At 41.6% G+C, this 20,108-nt stretch overlaps 1 protein-coding gene across 2 annotated transcripts in view; it reads left to right on the top strand.

Moving 5' to 3' along the window:
- The window catches only part of agbl4 (AGBL carboxypeptidase 4), a 394,549-nt gene extending 375,759 nt beyond the window's left edge, over positions 1–18,790 (top strand). For both annotated transcript variants that reach the window (XM_033621660.2, XM_033621661.2), the window contains 3 exons: positions 4,335–4,497; positions 17,257–17,350; positions 17,527–18,790. In XM_033621660.2, coding sequence (XP_033477551.1) covers positions 4,335–4,497; positions 17,257–17,350; positions 17,527–17,632 — 363 coding nt within the window. In that variant the 3' untranslated portion in view covers positions 17,633–18,790. The remainder of the gene's footprint in view (positions 1–4,334; positions 4,498–17,256; positions 17,351–17,526) is intronic.
- The last annotated feature ends 1,318 nt before the right edge of the window (positions 18,791–20,108 follow it).

The raw sequence follows: 20,108 nt of genomic DNA, 5'->3' as shown, positions 1-20,108 counted from the left end.
CCATGCTTCCTTTATGTTGGCATGGATACAGCCATAGATGGCACTAGAGGGCGGAGTCAAAAGTTTCACACAACTTCAAACAAGGCGAAAGTGGAGGAGGTCGTAATAATGTACCTTTAATCCAAGGCAGTGTTGTAGTGGTCTGTGCAGCCATTATATGCATCGTGACATGTGGATGGAGAATACTTTTCACTCTATCACCTATTTGTTCCGTTCCGCCATTTTTTAAATGTCTTCATCATCTCCTATGGTTGTATCTCGCCTGAACTATGCTACACTGCCTTTATGATCTGTAGTGCTAGTGTTCCATTTCAGCCGTATGCACAAGCTTTCAGAAAACGTGCACAAATACGGATGAAATGTCCGTTTCTGTCTCTGTATCTAACGTTGAGGATAAATGAGCCCTTAGTGCTACAAAGTTGATGCTTGGTTGCATCAGGCACCTCCCAGGTGTAAATGTATGTAGCTGCATGGATTTGAGGCAAGGTGTTGATTATAAAACAAAAACATGTGCTTCTTTGTTTTTAGATGAGGAAGAATATGCATAGACTGCATGTATGTATTAATTAGTGAGTGTAAAGACACACACACACACACACACACACACACAGGAGGTGTTAAATTATTTAAAGGTAATATGTGTGCAGAAGAAAGGAGTATGCTCCAGCTGTGCGCAGAGATTCTCACCTTGACCACCAAAGAGAGGAGACGATGGGGAGCATAAAAGAACAGAGGGTGAAACCACTGTTAGATTAACTGGCAGAAGTATACAGAATAATTGAAATAAAGCACAATATTCAGAAAATATTTAAAAATGTATGAGTTTTGTAAAAGAATGCAGAAAAACTTCAGCATTAGGCAGGTACGCAAAGGTTTGGTGTGCCAAAGCAGCAGCAGTGCTGGTGGCAGAAGTCCTTGAGGAGCAGAAATATGAATGGAAATTATGTATGAGAATCTACAACATCTACCTTAAACCTGCGGCGGATGATAAACCGGCTGTTTGCTGGGAGGATAGCACCTCCAGAGATGGTTCTTCAGTGCTGCGTCTAAACTCTGTCAACACAAACACTAAATCTTACAAATATAAATCTAAAATTTGTCAGAGCTAGTATGCTGTTTCTGCACTTCAATTTCACAGTTTTGTTAGGCGTGGTCTCAAATTCAAAGTCTAATTTTAAGCATTTACACTTACTGGCCACTTTATTAGGTACAACCTGTTCGTTGATGCAAATAACTAATCAGCCAATCATGTGGCAGCAACTCAATACATTTAGGCAGAAAGTCAGACTGTGCCAGCTCCCAGAATTTGGAAAATGAAAGCATGGATCCATCCTGCCTTGTATCAACGGTTCAGGCTGGTGGTGGTGTAATGGTATGAGGAATATTTTCTTGGCACACTTTGAGCCCCTTAGTACCAACTGAGCATTGAGGGCAAAAGGGGGCCTTACCACCACTCCGACTGAAGCTTTGAATATTCATTGTTGATTATTACCAAGCTCATGAGCCCCAAAAAATATGTAAAGAAATCCTAAAGATGTACAGACCAGTTTCCCATGCATGTAACTATTACTATAAATATGCATTTATACTGTGAACAGAAAAAGTGAGCACTGTGTAGGTCGTGACAAAGCACAAGACTGTACTGTAAAAGTAGGCCATCATATTCTGTCTGAGCAGTGCAGGTGTTCTGCTTAAGCACCCTCTTAGATGGCAGAAACTGGGTTTATTTGGACTGCACTGTGTAGACTGAGGAGGGGAAACTGAGGAGGAAATGAAAGTATTGAGAATGAATGGAGGAGAGAAGCCAAGAACAGAAGAGCATGTGGAAGAAAACATCCATTCACTGAGTGCGATGCTCCTCCACGCAGCCACACATGCATAACCTAATAACACCTTTTTATACAGGTACATTATCTGCCAAACGTTTTCTCTCAGCCGGTGTCACTTCTACTGACCTTCGTTTTCTCACTGATGGTGACATTTCATAGCACAGCCACTTACACACATCATAAAGAATAACCTTTATTGCCCATTGACACCTGGTGCCAACCTGGATACAGAGACAAGCCAGAGAGGTGGATGCTCACCCACACATGTATGGAAATGTCACTGATTGTCAGTGTCTATACAGTATGCAGTTACGAAGGACGAGTAAAACGCTATTTCAGGAGAATTTCTCTCCCTCGCTCTGTATTGCTTGTGTGACAGCTGGCCCCAGGGTCATCTCCCTCACTGTGCTTTTGTCCCTCTGCCCATTCAGCACTACCCAAAGCCCAGTGCAGCAGCAGCAGCAGCAGCACAACACAATCATGGCAAACTCCCACTGGTGGCCGCCAAGTTTGCATTTCAGCAAGGCAACTCTCACTGCAGCAGAGTGGAGTGACAGTGAATGGAAACTTTTTCCACACTCTTCCCAAGACAGCATCATATTTGTGTAGTATAGTTGACACGCCAAAACCCAAAATAGACTGGAATCCCCCCCCCCCCGCTATAGCCATTTACAGCTTTGTAATGACATTGTATGAAGTCAATCTGTTCAAATAAGCTACTGTACCCTTCATCATTTGTCCTGGATCCTCAAGAGGCTTACCACCGCAACCGACTGAGAAACAAATCATTGGATGTTAATGCATTTTCACTGATGAGAGAATCAGCCGATATTGACAGTAGCCGTTTTGTTTTTTCATTTATCAGCAAGGAAATATAGTCAAAATAAATGGATGGATTTATTATTGTAAATACAATAAAAGGTTTGTTTTAATTTAGCTTGTCAAAGGCTGGTTCTCAGACTGACTCTTTACCCTGTAGTATATTGTACTACTGGTACTAAAACTAACTTACAATTTCATCTTACAGTGTTATGTGTATGCTGAGGGTTTGCTCCATGCTACATATGACCTGTGATGTACTTAAAGGAACAGTTCACACTAAAATCAAAAATACATATTTTCCCTCTTACCTGTAGTGCTAATTATCAGTCTAGATTGTTTTGGTGTGAGTCATTGACTGATGGAGATATCAGCTGTAGAGATGTCTGCCTTCTCTCCGATATAATGGAACTAGATGGCACGCAGCTTGTGGTGCCAAAAGCACCAAAAAAATTCATTAGAAAAATTTGACAGCAATGTCTCTTTTTAGAAATCATGACCCAGTTAGTGAAGATAATCCGAAGACCTTATTGTGAGCAGTTTCATGTAGGAACTATTTTTTCTCTACTGAAATACATCCAGGAGGGAAGCGTGCATCTACTGCTAGCTCACCTAGCACCAGTGAGCTAGCTAACATTGGAGCTCAGCCGATGATGACGCCTTTTATATTTACATCTCACGTTGTCACAAGCACGAGCCTCTTACCCATGAGTATTTGCACGCTTTCTCCTGCCCAGTGATACGGCTGGTGGATGTAGTTTGGCAGAAAGTAGTACTAGAAAATAGTTCCTACATGAAACTGCTCACAACAAGGTCTGTGTTTTATATTTAGTATCCAGGTCATGATTTCTGGAAAGAGACCAGCGAAGGCAGACATCTCTACGGCCGATATCTCCAACACTTGGCAACTCACACCAGAACAATCTAGACTGATAAATAGCACTAAGAGGTAAGAGGAAAGATATGTATTTTTGATTTTAGGGTGGCCTGTCCCTTTAAGGGAAACTACTGTTTTAACAGAAGAAGTCAGTCCATTTTGTTATAATTTTAATTAATACATTAAGTATCTGCTCCCAACTGTGTTTTCTCCAGAACCTTTTCTTTAAAACTTCAATAACTGATTGTTGACATGGTTAACTTATTAAAAAAGACTTGCTGTTTCACACTCACAGGTCTCACCAGATTTGCCCAACACAATAGCTGCTGTGTGATTTTACATCACAGAAGTTGGCAGTAACAGACCCATTCCCACCATAGTGTACAACTGTGCCGTGTAGACTTTTTTAAGTACAGTCATGTGTAAACTGGGTCACAAAAACAATATGTTTTTGCTGAATGTGTTTCCTCTACTCTTTTACTATAAGAAATAATCTGTCATTCAGGTTTTTAAGGACTTTAGAAAACATTTTATTTAGGAAAGTTTCAACTGGGAAACACAGGCTGCTAATGCCTCATGAGGCTCATGACAATTTCATACCAGTACTCAGGATCCATGGAGGTATTTAAGGTTGTATGTCATAGTTGGAGCTAATGATATCCAAAGGGAGATTTTCCAGACTTGCTTTAGCAATAAAGATGCTTGGTGACACAAATACTTGAACCCAAATCCTCTCACTGAAGCGTCATATTTCTAAGCACAAGTCCAACACAGTGTCTGAGATGTTGTTTTGTTGTTTATTTCTCCAGTCCAACACATCCTTTAACCGGGACGTGGTGAAGGCCGGCACCGGTAGACGGTTCCTTGGTGGTCTCCTTGATGACACGTCATACTGCTACACTCTCGAGGTGTCCTTCTACAGTTACATGACGGCTGGCAGCACCGCTCCTGTGCCGTACACTGAGGAGACGTGTATCCTTCAACATATGTGATCTGCGTGAGCGAACATGAGTCTGTGTGAGGTAGTGTCTACGGAGGAAAAGATTGTGGGTGAGTGAGTGTGGAGAGCAGCGGAAATGTTTTGTCTCTCTTTATCTCTCGTCTCCTCACACACACATACACATACACACACACACACACACACACACATTGCTACCGTTGCAATCTCCCACTGAAATCAAGCCAATTGATCTTGTAATCATTGGAGTCATTATTTTGATATTTGTGTCCCTGGAGTTGAGTGTGTGTGCACGTGTGAGTGTAAATGTTTGTGTATGTGTGAGTATAAATGTGTGTGTGTGTATGTGTGAGGTCATGTGTGCTCACTAGAAAGCCATGTTGCTCTTTTGTTGCCTCTTGTTGCGACAGATGTGCAGTGACAGAATAAGGATGTGATAGCTGCGTCTATTGATTTCATTTACAAAGGAGAGAGGAGAAAGGGGCTTGTGTTGGCATATGTAGTGCTGTGTGTGTGTGCACAGTTGAGGCTTTGATTGAGATAAATAATAGCACAATGGAACAAGAGTGATTCCTGTCAACTAGGATCGCACACGTAGGAGTGCACACGTACATTCGTCACAGGAACTGAAGGTCACAGGTGCCTTAATGGAGCCAGATGGGAGGAAGTTTTCCTTCAGCTGACCTTCTCAGGGTTGAAGAGCTCCGGAGAGCCAGCCGATGGCGGTCTGATCTTAGCGATAGAGTGAGTGAGAAGAGGGAGAAGGAGAGATTTAGAGAGAGTGATAAGGACCCTACATATGAAAAGTATGTGCTCCCCTACACACAGTCTGCAGGTGGAGGCGAGGGTGGAGATAGACGTAGCCCTAGTGCCCTCTAGTGCTGGGAGCTGGCCAGTCTGACTTTCTGACATGAAAAGTTAGAAACATTTTGGTGAAAATTGATAATTGGAAATGTGCAGAAAAAGTTATACACAGTCACTCATGCATTTTGGGATGTGGTGTGTGTTTTCCTCACCCTTTCATCACTTTAATGCTTCTCATAGAAACACACAGGTCACTGGCTGCATTACAGATGTGACACACTGGAAATACAGGCATGTCCATGCACACAGGGCAGCACCACAGCCACAAACAAATTGTTAGCCTTACGTTTAGGAGGAGACAGGTGTCTGGCTGTTGCGATAAACAAATCCCACTGTGTTTTCATTTGAGTTGGTGGCACTGGGTTCAGAGCAGGATAAGAAATGGGGAGCCAGAGGGGACATTTCATCTGAAGGTCAAACTGGGAGAAAACTCAGCCCTTGTGGGAGGACTTGCTTGATCTTTTTTTGTTTTTCAGGTGTGTGCGTGTGTGTGTTTGGCTATGAGAAGGGGAGGTGTACAAGGAGGAGGGGCTCCACAGGGTGGGCAGGCAGCACGGGGACCTGGTGTAGAGTGGAGATTGGGGTCAGGCAGGTTGAAGGAACCGACCATGTCGCTTTATACGCCCCAGCAGTCAGCTCGATGGAGCGTGCAAATCATCAACAGAGACCTTTAGCATCTCAACGCCCCCCACCTCCACCTTTCTCACCTGATGCACACACACACACAGGCGCGCACACATAGTCCTTTAAACTAATACATGACAAATGAGTAATAACCTCACCCCTAACTCTTGCCACCTTGAAAACATGCCGCCCTTACCCTTTAATCTTCCCTGACTCTCCTTCTCCACCGCTGTGACTTGTAGCCGGCAAAATTGAAATCTTAACCTTTTGCACAGCTGAGACTTTTGTCGCAGTTTGAAGGTGCTCAGAAAAAGGTGTAATGCAGAGTGTGTGTGCATTTGTTTTCTGATCTCTCCTTTCATGTCCTCCCCTCTCCTCCATTCTGTCCTTTCCTCTCATCTCATCACCCAGAACATAACAGCTCATTATATCATTTAGTCAAGCTGAGAATCCTCTTCTCTGAAACAGCAGGCACAACCTCCATCGTGTGTCTGTCTTCTCTTCGTCCTCTAATCATTAACACCTGTGTGTGTGTGTGTGTGTGTGTGTGTGTGTGTGTGTGCATATATGTCTCTTTCTTAATGCTGTACTTAAAGGTAGTTTCAGTCTCTCTGACATCCCACATTCCAGAACTGTAATTAAATATTTTGGCCTGTTATGTTTCTCCCAGTTTTTCTGTTTTCATAGCCCACCTGTTTTTTGTGATGGACCTTCCAGTTCAGACTCTGAAGTTTAAACTGGAAAGTGGAATGGATCAAGGTTGAGAGAATCTGGGACCTCGTTCAAAACTCAGCTTGACGCTTTCCATTGTGTGTGTGTGTGTGTGTGTGTGTGTGTGTGTTCAGTGCGTGCATTTATGTGAGCTTTGGGGGCCTACTTACCTTGTAGGTGTGTGGGTGCTTTTTGTGTGTTGTGGAGAGACAGTATTCTCTGTGACTTTGAAGAATTATTCAAAAACTTTAAAAAGCCATTCAGGCTGTAACGCTTCCCTGAAAGATTTTGCTCTTGTTTCTCCTGCGCTGAGTTGAGCGGTTGCTTTTTTCTTTTGTCATACAGACGTGCAGATTTTCAAGATTTTTAAACTTCTAACTCGGAGAGGAAGAGAAGTGCAATTTTCTTCTTTTATTGTTTGATTCATGCAAATTTGCTGTTTTCCTTCAGTAAAGAAAGACTTCTGAAACAGTGGTCTTCTTATGGACGATGCTCACTCGAGTAATCAGTATATATTGTCAAGAGTGTCAATGTTGGGTTATCTGGCAGGATTGTATGGTGTTGGCTCACTCAAAGATATACACACTTGTAGCCCTCGTTTTCTATATGTGTGTGTGTGATGACTGTCTGCCAAAGCAGCAACACCCAGACGTGCACCTCACCATAACAGTGGGACTCCATGAATACCAGAGCTGCCAGTGGAACACAGCATGCATCAGTGAACCTGACACCCAACGGACAGGCTGTGAGAAGTATGCAAATGATATAGCTTGGAGGCAAATATGCTTCACTACCACACATCATACACATCATATCACACAGACATGCACAAATGGATAGGTGCTGACACGCGCAAGCGAGCGAGCGCACACACAGACACACACACACAGACATTTAGACACACCGTTGATTGCACAAATATTGTTGCTATGCTCGGATGAACAGGTGTCCTCACATGAGCAATCACAAAGATGCACGCGCTCACACCTCCAGTTGTGTTCTGGTAGTTTTTCGTGTAAGTCGATGAAGTTGATGTTCATGTAGAGTCAGAGAAAGTTAGGAAGGAAATTTAAGTATCCTCACAGCTGAAAATTTGCAGTTGAAGCATTTACAGGCATGAAACTGAAAGAAGTTGCAGGTAAAATGGAAGTGCTGAAAGATATTTCAAGCGCTCTGCTGAACTGAAATCATTAAGTGTGATTGAGCTGAAAGTGTTACAGTTAAAGTTAAAGTTGCTCTCTGGGCATTAATTAAACTCCTAAAAACTCATATCTGTTCATCAAAATTACATTAGACTTAAATTATTAGAAATTTCCCATGAAAAAAGCCCTGCATTGCTTAAAATGACTCAGATGCAACCTGTCACCTTTGCTTCATTTAGTATGCATGGATCTATGAATATGGAAAATAGTCCCGCCCCTGCAGCTCAAGCGTACCTGCTCACCCTTACTCTGCTCATCAAACACACAAACCTCTGCTTGTAAACAGTGGGGCTGGGGATCATTTACAAAATTACAGTCATACCGATAGCATTATCCTGAACGTGATACCGATACCAGTAGAGTACTTAATTTGATTCCCATGATGTGAATGGAGTAGCGTGTAGTATAACTGTATTTGAATGTTTCGGTGGCATCATAGAACACTGAACTGCAAACTCTGTCAATACACCGCACTCATCTACACCACACCACAGACTGTATGGGTTCTAGCTGCTGCTGCGGGAGTGTGAGCTCCGCATCAGGGACAGTTGATGAGAGTTCATCTGCAGACACACAGTGACAGGGCTAACTGTTACGTTGTGTTCGCACCAAAAGTGATATGAATTTGCACATCATGTCACTCATGTAAGTTTGAAAGCTAAAATATTTTGTGTTGACTCGCTTCATACACTCAATAACTTGTGTTATACGTGCGCGAAATCGCTGCATTGATGACTGAACTTCTGCCAGTACATCCTCAGTGTCATACGTCCCTGGCAAATCTCAGTGCTGATTGGGTATCGCAGTGCAAATTGGTCGCTTAAGTTCAGATTTTTCACCACTTGTGAATAAGTGTATGGTGCGAAATCCCACCTCTTGCTTCATTCTTGTTGCTTAATTTGCATATTTTGTGTCATTTGCATTGCGTCCATCGCACCATCCAATGGAAGTTCTAATTGTCTAATTGCACCTTTCCATTAACTTTACATGTTATTCACTCGCGCAAATTGTTTGATGCACGGCCGGTGTGAACACAACATTAGTATCACACAGCTATGTTACGTTTTTTTTTAACAGATTTAATGACAGTGAGCCGTTTCAGTGTTGGAATGAGTTGGTTGTGACTGTTTCATTTTTGCTGTGTTATCTTGTGCTAACTGGGTGGACATTGAACTGGCCATGTGCCAGGAAAGAGCAGCTCTGCAGATGGTGCAAAAATGATCGGAAGCAGGTATCGTTTGACTCGAGAAGTTTCGGTAATACTTTGGTTATTTCGGTTGATAACTTAAATGTATTGAGTAGCCCACTGATACCCAGTCCTAATAAACAATAATAGATAACTTGAGCCTTCAGCTTGATTACGTTATTAAACAGGTAATAGTGTGTTGCCAATGACGAAACTTGGCTTGCAAAATACTGATACGTAGCAACACCTGGATTCTCCTTTTCTTGTGGTGTTACATGATTTGTTCCTTAGATTTGATACGTAACATACCCTGGAAGTCAGAATGTGTGTTTTTGAACCTGTCATTACTACATTGCAGTTCCAATGCGGGAACGCTCAGCCATGGAATTGACTGCTTATTTCATGTATGATGTCTTGGCATGTATAAAAAACACCATGTGGGCATGTTAACAGAGTTAAAATTTTCATTTTTTACTGGAGGGGGTCTTTAAACAAAAGGAGATGAGAGCAGTGAAGTTGTCAGCTGAAGTTGAAAGTGGTTGAAGTGACAGTTGAAGTCAGAGATGAAAGCAGCTGAAATGTTTTGAAATGAAATTGAAAGCTGTCAAACTGTAAAATCCAAGGCAGAGCACAGATAATCAGTGGTTGTGCAAATCTTTTGAACCATCTGTATATTTTTCATAACTAGTTTTGATTGTTTTCATTCCAGTTTATTTATTATTTCTGCTGTCAGTGGATTGTAACATTATAAAAAGAATGCCTTCAGGATTATTGACAGTAATAAGAAAGAACATAAACAGAGGCTTAGAGCCATAAACCACAGGTACCATGATGAAACGTATGTGTGTGTATTTTGTTATGTAGGCCTACTTTTTGTTTTACAGTGCTTTTATTCCTTGAACCTTTACACACAATACAGAGCCTTTCCTAAACAACAAATGTGTACAGCCCTTGTAAACAAACATAATAATTGGAATATAAAAATACTATTCATATCCTGTTTTCAGAGCAGCATAGATCAGACGAGTCTTGTATTCCTGCCAGTGCACACTGTAAGAAAACTGAAGTCTTTTTTTACACTTATTTCATTTTACTACTCAAGTTTCAGTGCTTGTCTCCTTGGCAGTGACAGTTCCTCTTGTCAGGGATTTAAATCAACCCTTGTTTGTCCCTCTGGGCAACGGGACGTGAGGTCTTGCAGTCTGCTGAATCGCTATTGGGGACAAAAATGTCCCTTTCTGTATTGCTGTTGTTGACTAGCCTCTTAATTAGCATTGATAATTAGTTCTCTACGTGTCAGTGCAGTGACAGGACCTGTCAGTCGCCGTATTGATGGCTCGAATGTCCCCTTGCTTGTCTCCTTGTTAACTCCCGTCCAATCTGGACAGCATTCTCCGCGTGTCTTGTCCATTTTACCACTGGGGGCCTTGTTGTCTGATCGTCACCTTGTCTGTCTGTCTGTCAGGGACTAGGCACGAGGGACAAGACGGTGAAAGCCGCTAAATGGCGTGATGACAGTAAACAGCTGCAGTAAACAAGTCATGTCGTCCCCGTCCCCCTTTGTCTCACGTATCTCATCAGCGCCTAAGCTGGCATGCCCTTGAGCCATGACAATGACCTGCCATTGATTAGACAAGACCGTTATGTGTAGCGGGATGTTAAAGAATACACCTCACACACCTTGGTGACAGGAAGGCAAGATGCTGACAGGCTGTGTGAAGCTGGCTCACACACCTCTTTGACCTTTCTGAGGCTGGATGATGATTACAAAATGATAATGATAATGAGTTCAGATCAAGTTATGTTGATGACTCAGTATTAGCAGTATTATTAGTTTGTCTATTCAGAAGAGGTGTTCTAGACGTGTACTGAAGCAGCCTCCACTACCACCCACCTCTGTAATCCAAGCTGCAGCCCACCAACTGTTTCCTGGCTCTGGCACACATCACTTCCTACTGCAGCAGCAGCCTCGTTCCAGACCCTACGGTTTCCCCCGGCAATGGTCCAGACAGCAGTCAGGGCATCCCCTGCGTCTCTGAGCATTCGCCACGTGGATGAAGTTCTCCTTCAGAATCTGACCGTCCATCACAAAACCTCCTGTAATAGACGGTGAGTCGTGACAAGCCAAGCTGAGAGGCCATCTGCGCACGGTGGGGTCCGGGAGATATTTTTGTCACTGAGCGTGCCTGGCCAAAGAGCTCGGGACTGGCACCGGGCTCTGCTGATGAAAGAGAACAGAGGAAAACACCAAAAACTTTCCTGAGGTCAGAAAGAAGACGTCAAGGATACGAGAGGAGTGTGTTTGACGATGTGTATACAGGTTTTAGAGAGTTAGTTTATGTCCTTGAATATGAACATATGTAAGTGTATATCAGTGAATCAGCAGTTAACAATTATATGTGTTATTTTTGGCCATGCCAGTGGCTCTAGGGATGAGAATGTCTGTCCTGTCTATCGGTCGATTGGTTATTTGACCCACCACTTTGGTACAGACTGAAAAAGCTCAACAATTGTTGGATGGATTGCGATTAAATGTTAGACAGACATTCGTGGTTCCCAGCAGATGAATCCTCATGACATTGATGATCCCCTGACTTTTCCTTTAGCGCCACCCGTAGGTCAGATTTCCCACTTACACTGTGACATTTCAGTATCTACTAGAATAGAATTGCCATGACATTTGGCAAACACATTCATATCCCTGTTAAAATCAACTATTACAACTTTGGTGGTGAGTGAATGTAGAGTTATGCAAAAGGCTCCACCACCTCTCCTACACAGACTTTGTGGGGATTTTGCGTGTCTTTGTAGTCATTATGCATTTTTTTGTGGGTTTGTGTCTCCTTGCGGTTGTTTTGTGCCTCTTTGTAGTCATTTTGTGTCTTGTTGTGGTTGATTTGTGTCGATTTGAGGCAATTTTGTGTCTCTTCAAGTTGACTTTTTCTGTCTTCTTGAGGTAGTTTTGTGTCACTTATCAGTAATTCTGTGTCCTTTTTGGTCACTGCATGTGTCTTTGTGGTCATTTTGTGTGTCTTTGAGGTTACTTGGTATCTTATTTGCTCTTTGAATTCATATTGTGCACCCTTGTGGTTGTTTTGTGCCTCTTTGTAGTCATTTTGTCACTCCTTGTAGTTGTTTTGTGTCAATTTTAGGCAATATTTGTGTCTCTTTAGGGTAATTTTGTGTGATTTTTGGTAGTTTTGTGTGTCTTTGTAGTCCTCTTGTGTGTCTTTAAGGTCATTTTGTGTCATTTTGGGTAGTTTTTTTGTCTCTTTGTAGTCTTTATGCGTCTATTTGAGGTCATATTGTGTGTTTTTTTGGTTGTTTTGTGTCTCTTTGAGGTAATTTTGTGACACTTTTAGTTAATTTTGTGTCCTTTTTGGTAATTTCACGTGTCTTTGTAGTCATTTTGTGTGTCCTTGTGGTTGTTTTGTGTCTCTGGGGTCATTTTGTGTTTCTTTGAGGTCATTTTGTGTCTGTTTTAGATAATTTTATGTCTCTTTGTTGTCATTTTGTGTGTTTTGTGGTTATGTGTTGAATTACATTTTGCATGTGAAGGCCAAGAGGCTTCCTGACACTTTGGGCCCCTGGGTCTGTGCCCAGAAGGTCCGTTCAGTGATCCATCAATGATCTAGTGCCCTTATCAGGAGAAAGATTTTAATTTGTCCATCACTGTGGCTACATAACTTAAGTATTTCCCATCAGCCTCAGCTGCACTTTGTGTTAACTGATAATTAGCAAACATAGTAACTTGCTAAACTTAGATGGTGAGCACCGCAAACATCATACCTGCTAAACGTCAGCACATTAGCATTGTCTTTATGAGACAGCACGCTGTTACCATTAAGCTGAAAGCACAGCTGTCCTGCTAGCATGGCTGCAGACTCTTAGTCGTGTTTATAACTATTATGCATTAAAATTAGCATAAAAGCAAGATTCAGAAGGACGTAACCTTAGTTTGTTCATCTGTAGTTTTATCTCGACCTAATCAGCATCATCAGCTAGCTGTAATGAGACAGACTGTGCGGTCCATCCACACACACACACTCACAGCGAGGCTGGCCTGATGCAGGACTCGCAGACAAACAGCCAGATGGGATGTAAATATAGACTCTGGAGTCGTGTGGAGAGCATTGCCATCAGCCTGCCGGGTGAAGAATGAAGTCCTGTGCAGACTCCCTAACACACGCAAAAACACACCCTCAAAGGCCAAGGTGACAGACTCGCTACAGAGGGGCTTTCTTGCATACTTACTGGCCTTACTTACCAGGTATACCCTTCTCTGTGTGTTTGTGTGTGTCTGTGTGTGATGGTTGAGGTATGACAAACTACAGAGCCTAAAGTTGACGCCCAGACACCCTGTTCAAACCCAGGATGGATGGTTTGCAAGTTAACAGGCTTTGAGCAATAGATTTCTACCTTTATTGCAACCAGGATTTATGTAGCCCGGCCCATTTTTTGATCATTACGAGAAATTGGAAAATAGAAATAAAAATGACCGAATCTCCATCTTTTTTTAAAAATCTTTTTCTGTATGCCAATTGTTTCAATCACAGGTTTGTGACAGATAAATAGTCCAGCGGATGACAGGCCGTATCTGAGTATCAACAAGGTAATGACAGGGGAAAGTGACAGATTATGTCTCTGTGTTGCTCCATCATGCTCCAGCCTGGTGAAGAATGGAGGTAGCTAAACATCAATGACTCGAGATAGGGAAAAAAATCCTTTATGTTTCTGTTTGTGTTTGGATCTATATAAACAGTATGAATGTACATCCTGTATAGACGGAGGATGATGGAATAAGGACGATGGACATGTGTCTAAAAGGGTGGATAGCTGATATTGATTGATTGATATTGTTGTTTTTCAGCCTCAGTGACGAAATGAAATGTACTTCTGTTAGCGACATTATTCTTATTCATCTGTATTTACTATATCCTCACTCTTGGTGATTGGTAACATTGTTGGCATTCTGCGTTTCTCTACTTGTTCATTATCTGAACCTGATTGTCATCATTACTTGCTCTGCTAGCCTAATGATCACAGGCTTAGCAACAGCACTCTTAGATGCTCAGCTGTTTTATAAAAGCAGTAGACGTTATTGATATTGTCCCTAATGTAGAGAGGGACAATTGGGCAGAGGGATGATGTGTGAGCTCACCCCTGAATTTAAATAAGGCCTCGGTGTATAAGTAATTGTTTTTCTGTGATTCATCCCGGGCTCATGCATTTGGCTGACATTAGCGAAATGCAGTTGATTTAACCTCTGTTAATTCAGAACACAATGTGTTAGTACCTTGAGGATTTACACTGCTCATTTCTCCAGATGCTAGTCCCTAGTTATTTACTGTTGTGCACTGGGTGTGTTGGTGGTGACGGAGTGGATGATTAAAAGGTTTTTTATTTAAAATATGATATGTTAAACTTGTCCAGAATCTAAGTGAAGATAAAGTGGCTTGAATGTGTCATGCAAAAAATACATTATTCATATTTAAATTTATGTATGACTGAAATCTCCATTTATTTTTCACCCTCCTTTTGGTTGTTGAAAACTTATTTTGAGAATGTTTGGCTCTATCTAGGACAGCGGGCCTTGATTGAACTTTACAGTATCTCACATAAGTGAGTACACCCCTCCCATTTTTGCAAATATTTCATTATAACTTTTCATGGGACAACACTATAGAAATGACACTTTGATATAACCTAAAGTAGTCAGTGTACAGCTTGTATAGTAGTATAGATTTACCTTCCTCTGAAAATTATTCAAAACACAGCCATCAACATCCAAACAGCTGGCAACATAAGTGAGTACACCCCACAGTGAACATGTCCAAATTGTGCCTAAAGTGTCAATTTTTTGTGTGCCAACCATTATTATCTAGCACTGCCTTAACCCTTTTGGGCATGGAATTCACCAGAGCTCACAGTTTGCTTCAGGAATCCTCTCCCACTCCTCCATGATGACATCATGGAGCAGATGGGTCATTTTTGGGTCATTATCATGTTGGAAAACTTGATAATGAAAACTTGCAGCCCAGTGCACCTGTGCACCTGTGGGGCATCCTCAAGCTGAAGGTGGGGTAGCGCAAGGTGTCTTCACATCCATCTGCTCCATAATGTCATCATGGAGGAGTGGGAGAGGATTCCTGAAGCAACCTGTGCACTTTGGTGAATTCCATGCCCAAAAGGGTTAAGGCAGTGCTAGATAATAATGGTTGGCACACAAAATATTGACACTTTAGGCACAATTTGGACATGTTCACTGTGGGGTGTACTCACTTATGTTCCCAGCTGTTTGGATGTTGATGGCTGTGTTTTGAGTAATTTTCAGAGGAAGGTAAATCTATACTACTATACAAGTTGTACTCTGACTACTTTAAGTTATATCAAAGTGTCATTTCTATAGTGTTGTCCCATGAAAAGATATAATGAAATATTTGCAAAAATGGGAGGGGTGTACTCACTAATGTGAGATACTGTATCTGTCACAGAGGCATCAGAGTCCTTATAACCAGGTGTGTTTGTATTTTTCCAGTTCCTTCATATTATCTTGGCTGCATTAAGGAAGCCTGCAAGAGCCAATCCAAACTGTGCCTTTGTAAGTCCTGCGGGTAGAACAGATTTGTCTCCAAGAAGGCAAAAACGTGGCGTACTTGGCAGGGGCTGTTCCAACCACTCCTAGATTGCCCCAATCACTTGGGTCCAAAATGACGACACCCGGGGACAACAAACATTTTGACTTGTCATGGCAGTAAATGTACAGGTGGAACTACTCACAATAATGGGCCCATTCCAGCAGATATTGCAACACAATGCATCAATGTTTGACCAATCAAAATATCTGCTCTTAAAAGTTCCCTTCTTCTGACAGTAAAGCAGTATTAACTGTTTTTTTTTTAGCCATTTGGGGACAGCACAGTAAGCTATAAACATTCACATATTATAACCTTATAGAGTTGATATCTTGAAAATGTGAGCAATCGGTTGTCTATTTACACTTGCAGAAAACACAGAGCAACATAAGCACTTATTTGGTCTGATTAATATCCTCTCTGATTCCTGAGGGATATACCTGGCTCTGTAGCTGCTAAATTCTTGACTAAAGCCCCATTCTCCATGGGCAAAAAACCCTGTAACACCTGCTAACATCTGGCTTTTGTATTTAATGGGAAAGGTTACAATTGGCATTTGTTCCGCAGGCAAATTACTTTGCAGTCACGGGTATTTATCTGCTCCAGTTCTGCTCTGATTGGCAGTGATGGAAATATGACGTCTTGGTGGACGTCATTATCTGGCATGATGCAATGACATACTGCCACCGAATATCTGCCCCTGTCCAAGCAGCACACGAACATTGATCCAAATTAGTCTGCTCTGTATTTGAAAGAGAGACTGAATGATAAGAGAAACAAAGAAGAGGTAACCAAAGTAACATTTTCACTGGCCCTCATGCTGCTTTCTACTCTTTACTAACCCTGTTTGTGTTTTCCAGTGCATTTGTGATGCTGAATGTGACACACCGGTAAAAAGAAAGCAAAACAAAGGCATAGTGACAATTTATTTTATTTTAGTTTAGTTTTTATTTGATAGGGACAATGCAATTTCACATAGTTCCAATACAGAGTATAAGACTGATGTGTTGCACAGAGAGTTTATAACTATTTTCAACTCTTGTCCCTAGTGGGGCTTTTACATGTAGACCTAAACTGTCATTAAAAATATACAGTTTAAAACATCTTACAACCACAATACATTGGGAAGGAATCTGTGGGGAAGGAATCTATCTATTGAATCTATTGTCTATGTTTAGCGGTATATCCTGTGTTTAAAAACCCCCACATATATTCACCGATTTGGGTGGAAAAGAGTTCACTAGCTACTCTCTAACTTTATCTGCCTGCTGTTTAGTGCTAGAGAGCAATGAGAGTAAACTGAACAGTAAAGACACGCACTGTAAAACTAAAACAATGAGCTGAAAGATGCTAAAATGCTCTATTAAATGGAGAGACATCGCAATGTTTGGTGATATTTTCTTGTGCCGCTTTAAGTTTAATTCCACGATGCTGTGCAGTGGCTCTGCACCAATCCAAAGAGGTCACCATGCAGTTTGGGATTCACTGATCTAGGAAATGTTTTAAGCGATGTTCCTCCAAAGACGATTAGCTTTAACTCCCTGTCCTCAGACACCAAACTGGGCAGGAACGTGGCTCGAACTTTCCTGGATTACTACAAGCTCAACAACTTTATCAAGGACAACAGACCGACTCACATTCAAAGGTGAAACAGTGTGGCATTATGAAGAGATAAATAAACAGGAACTTTAATCAGTTATCCAAATATGACTTTCATTTTGCATGTTGTTGATACTCAAGCAAATGAATGTTATTTTTGTTTTGCTCTTCCCTGAACTGTACCCCACCGTCTCACTCATACTGATATGTTTTTGTCTCCAGCTCTGAGGTGATGTCCCAGACAGGCGACGGCAACAGAAAGGGCAACGGTTTTGGCAGAGACGCGGCAGACAGAGAGAGGGAGAAGAGCCAGGGTGTCAGGCACTAGACAAACAGACAGACGGACTGACGGACACAGACTGAGCATGTATAAAATGCGGAGCACCGTAGCAGGAGGATCCTTCACACTTCATTGCCTTTAGAAGCTCCACATCTCCCTGGCTATAAAGACTCATTTTCACAGATTTGTAACAGTGGGATGACTGGTACTTGCAGGACTAAAATCAGAACAAGTTTCCTCTTGGGTTATTTAGTGAGTATAAAGTGTGGACGATTGAATGGCGACAGACTGGCGGTTATACCCATCTCAAGTCCATCTGAGGCCTTCATTCAGCACCTCCGTTTTGTTGTTTATTCAATGTTGTTGTAAATAAACGCATGCTGCCCTGTGGTTAATGACTTATTTTATGACTATGGTGTTATTATCTCTGTTGGTATTATAATTAGTCATTAAACACTTAATCATTTAATCACTTGTTGCTTCCTAATCTCAATACTGATAACACTAATGATTGACTTCATATAAATGAGACAGAGAGTATATGAAGAACATTTTGATTTCTTTAGCTGTATTGTTGTGCTGTTTGCATGTATAGAGCTCTGCTTGATCATACAGGCTTCAGCTCTATTCATGGTATCGACAAAGCATTTATTAAAGGTCTAGTCTGTAGGATTCATAGGATTTAGGGGGATATACAGGCAGAAATGGAAAATATAATGTAGCTGCTCCAGAGCAGGTTAACTTAGAGTATCACAGCCTGTCAGCACTCAGACCTCTGATCAATCATATTTCATATCACAACAATTTCATACATACAGAGCCATCCACAGTCTTGCCCCTCCATACCTCTCTGACCTCATTAATATCTCTGTACCTACCCGTACCCTCCGATCCTCTTCCTCCATCCATCTCTCTGTCCCCTCTGCTCGCCTCGTCACCATGGGGGGCCGAGCATTCAGCCGCTCGGTTCCCCAGTTTTGGAACTCCCTCCCCCCTGACCTCCGCAACACGGACTCCTTACCCCTCTTTAAAACCAGACTGAAAACCCATCTGTTCAAACTCTCATACTCCATCTGATCTTTGCATTGTCCATTGTATTTTATTGTTTGTTTTTATCCCTGTTTTTACGCACTTCTGTACTTTTGTAAGGTGACCTTGAGTGCCATGAAAGGCGCCCTTAAATAAAATGTATTATTATTATTATTATTATTATTATTATTATTATTTATCAGATCACTGAAGAAAAAAGTATCCTGACATGGACAAAAGCCCAGAGTCTCAGGTAAAAAAGAGGAGCCTATTGTTACAGGTCAGTAGAATTTCTTTATTGTTCAGGGCTCTGTCCACTGTTTTTTTAAACAGAGCTCCTAACAATAGGAGAGATCATTTACAATACTTAGTACGTGATTTTAGCAGGATTTGCAAAGTTTACTTTAGTCCGCAGTGATCGCTGACAGTGCTGCAACATTTACACTCTGATTCCATCACTGCAGCTCAAAATAAAAGGACACCCACCTGATAAGAACTAGGATAAAACAGATAATATTTTATTGGTGAAATAATCCACACACTGTGATTTGGCCCCCGTTATTATAAATGCAACATTTCAGTCAGATAGACTTATCAGTCATTAACTTGGCTATTTTTCAGCTTCAGTAGCAGAAACAATCAGGCATCACTTTGAAGAGTTTTATGTGACATATTCATTACCATCCAACTAAACAGCAAAACATACTCTACACTAATGTCACATATAGCCAAGTGATACCTACAAGTAATGTAAGTCTCGACTGACGGTGAATTTTTGGGTAGTATTTTTAATGTTTCTACATTTTCCTTTATAGGATCACAGATTATCGTTTACATCCCACTGCACTGACATTTTACTGTCTTGCAATCCCAGACACTTAAGGTACTGTTTCATCTCATATGATATGAAGCAGCCTATTAATTTCTGGTGATGTCGTTCATAATTAAGTCCCCCACCGCGCTTGTGGCTGGATAGGAAAACCCAGAATCGACTGAACTAGTTGATAACCAGCTTTGTAGTACCGGTTATCCAGATGGCCAGTGTTAGAGTTCGTCAAACCAGATAATGAAAAAATATCCTTGGTAAGTTGAACTGGCTTTGTAGTACGGGCTTCAGGGCCTTATCCACGCAGTCCGCCATGTTTCTACAGTAGCCCAGAATAAACAAACCAAACACTGGCTCTAGATAGGGCCATTCACATTATGGTCACTGTTATTAGCAGTCCCTCTGTGTCAAGCCGAACAGCATACAAAAAAGACAGGTTTTTATCGTGAAGTGACTTTATTATGTGTTTTCACTGGTTTAATTACCTAGGTGTGTTTGTTTTGGAGATATAGAGACCTATGTGGATAATTCAGTTCCTGGTTAAAACCTCATGAACGTCTGGATCTTAAATCACCAGGGAATAAAGGTGAGCACACATTGAATTATTAGAGGAAAAGGGTAAGCACACATTTGCAGGTGCTGGACTAGCAACCCATCTCTAATATGCCA

This window comes from Epinephelus lanceolatus, chromosome 6 (genome assembly GCF_041903045.1).
Source record: "Epinephelus lanceolatus isolate andai-2023 chromosome 6, ASM4190304v1, whole genome shotgun sequence".
Taxonomy (NCBI): domain Eukaryota; kingdom Metazoa; phylum Chordata; class Actinopteri; order Perciformes; family Serranidae; genus Epinephelus; species Epinephelus lanceolatus.
Note: the sequence above shows the minus strand (reverse complement) of the source record. Positions and strands in the feature narration are given on the sequence as shown.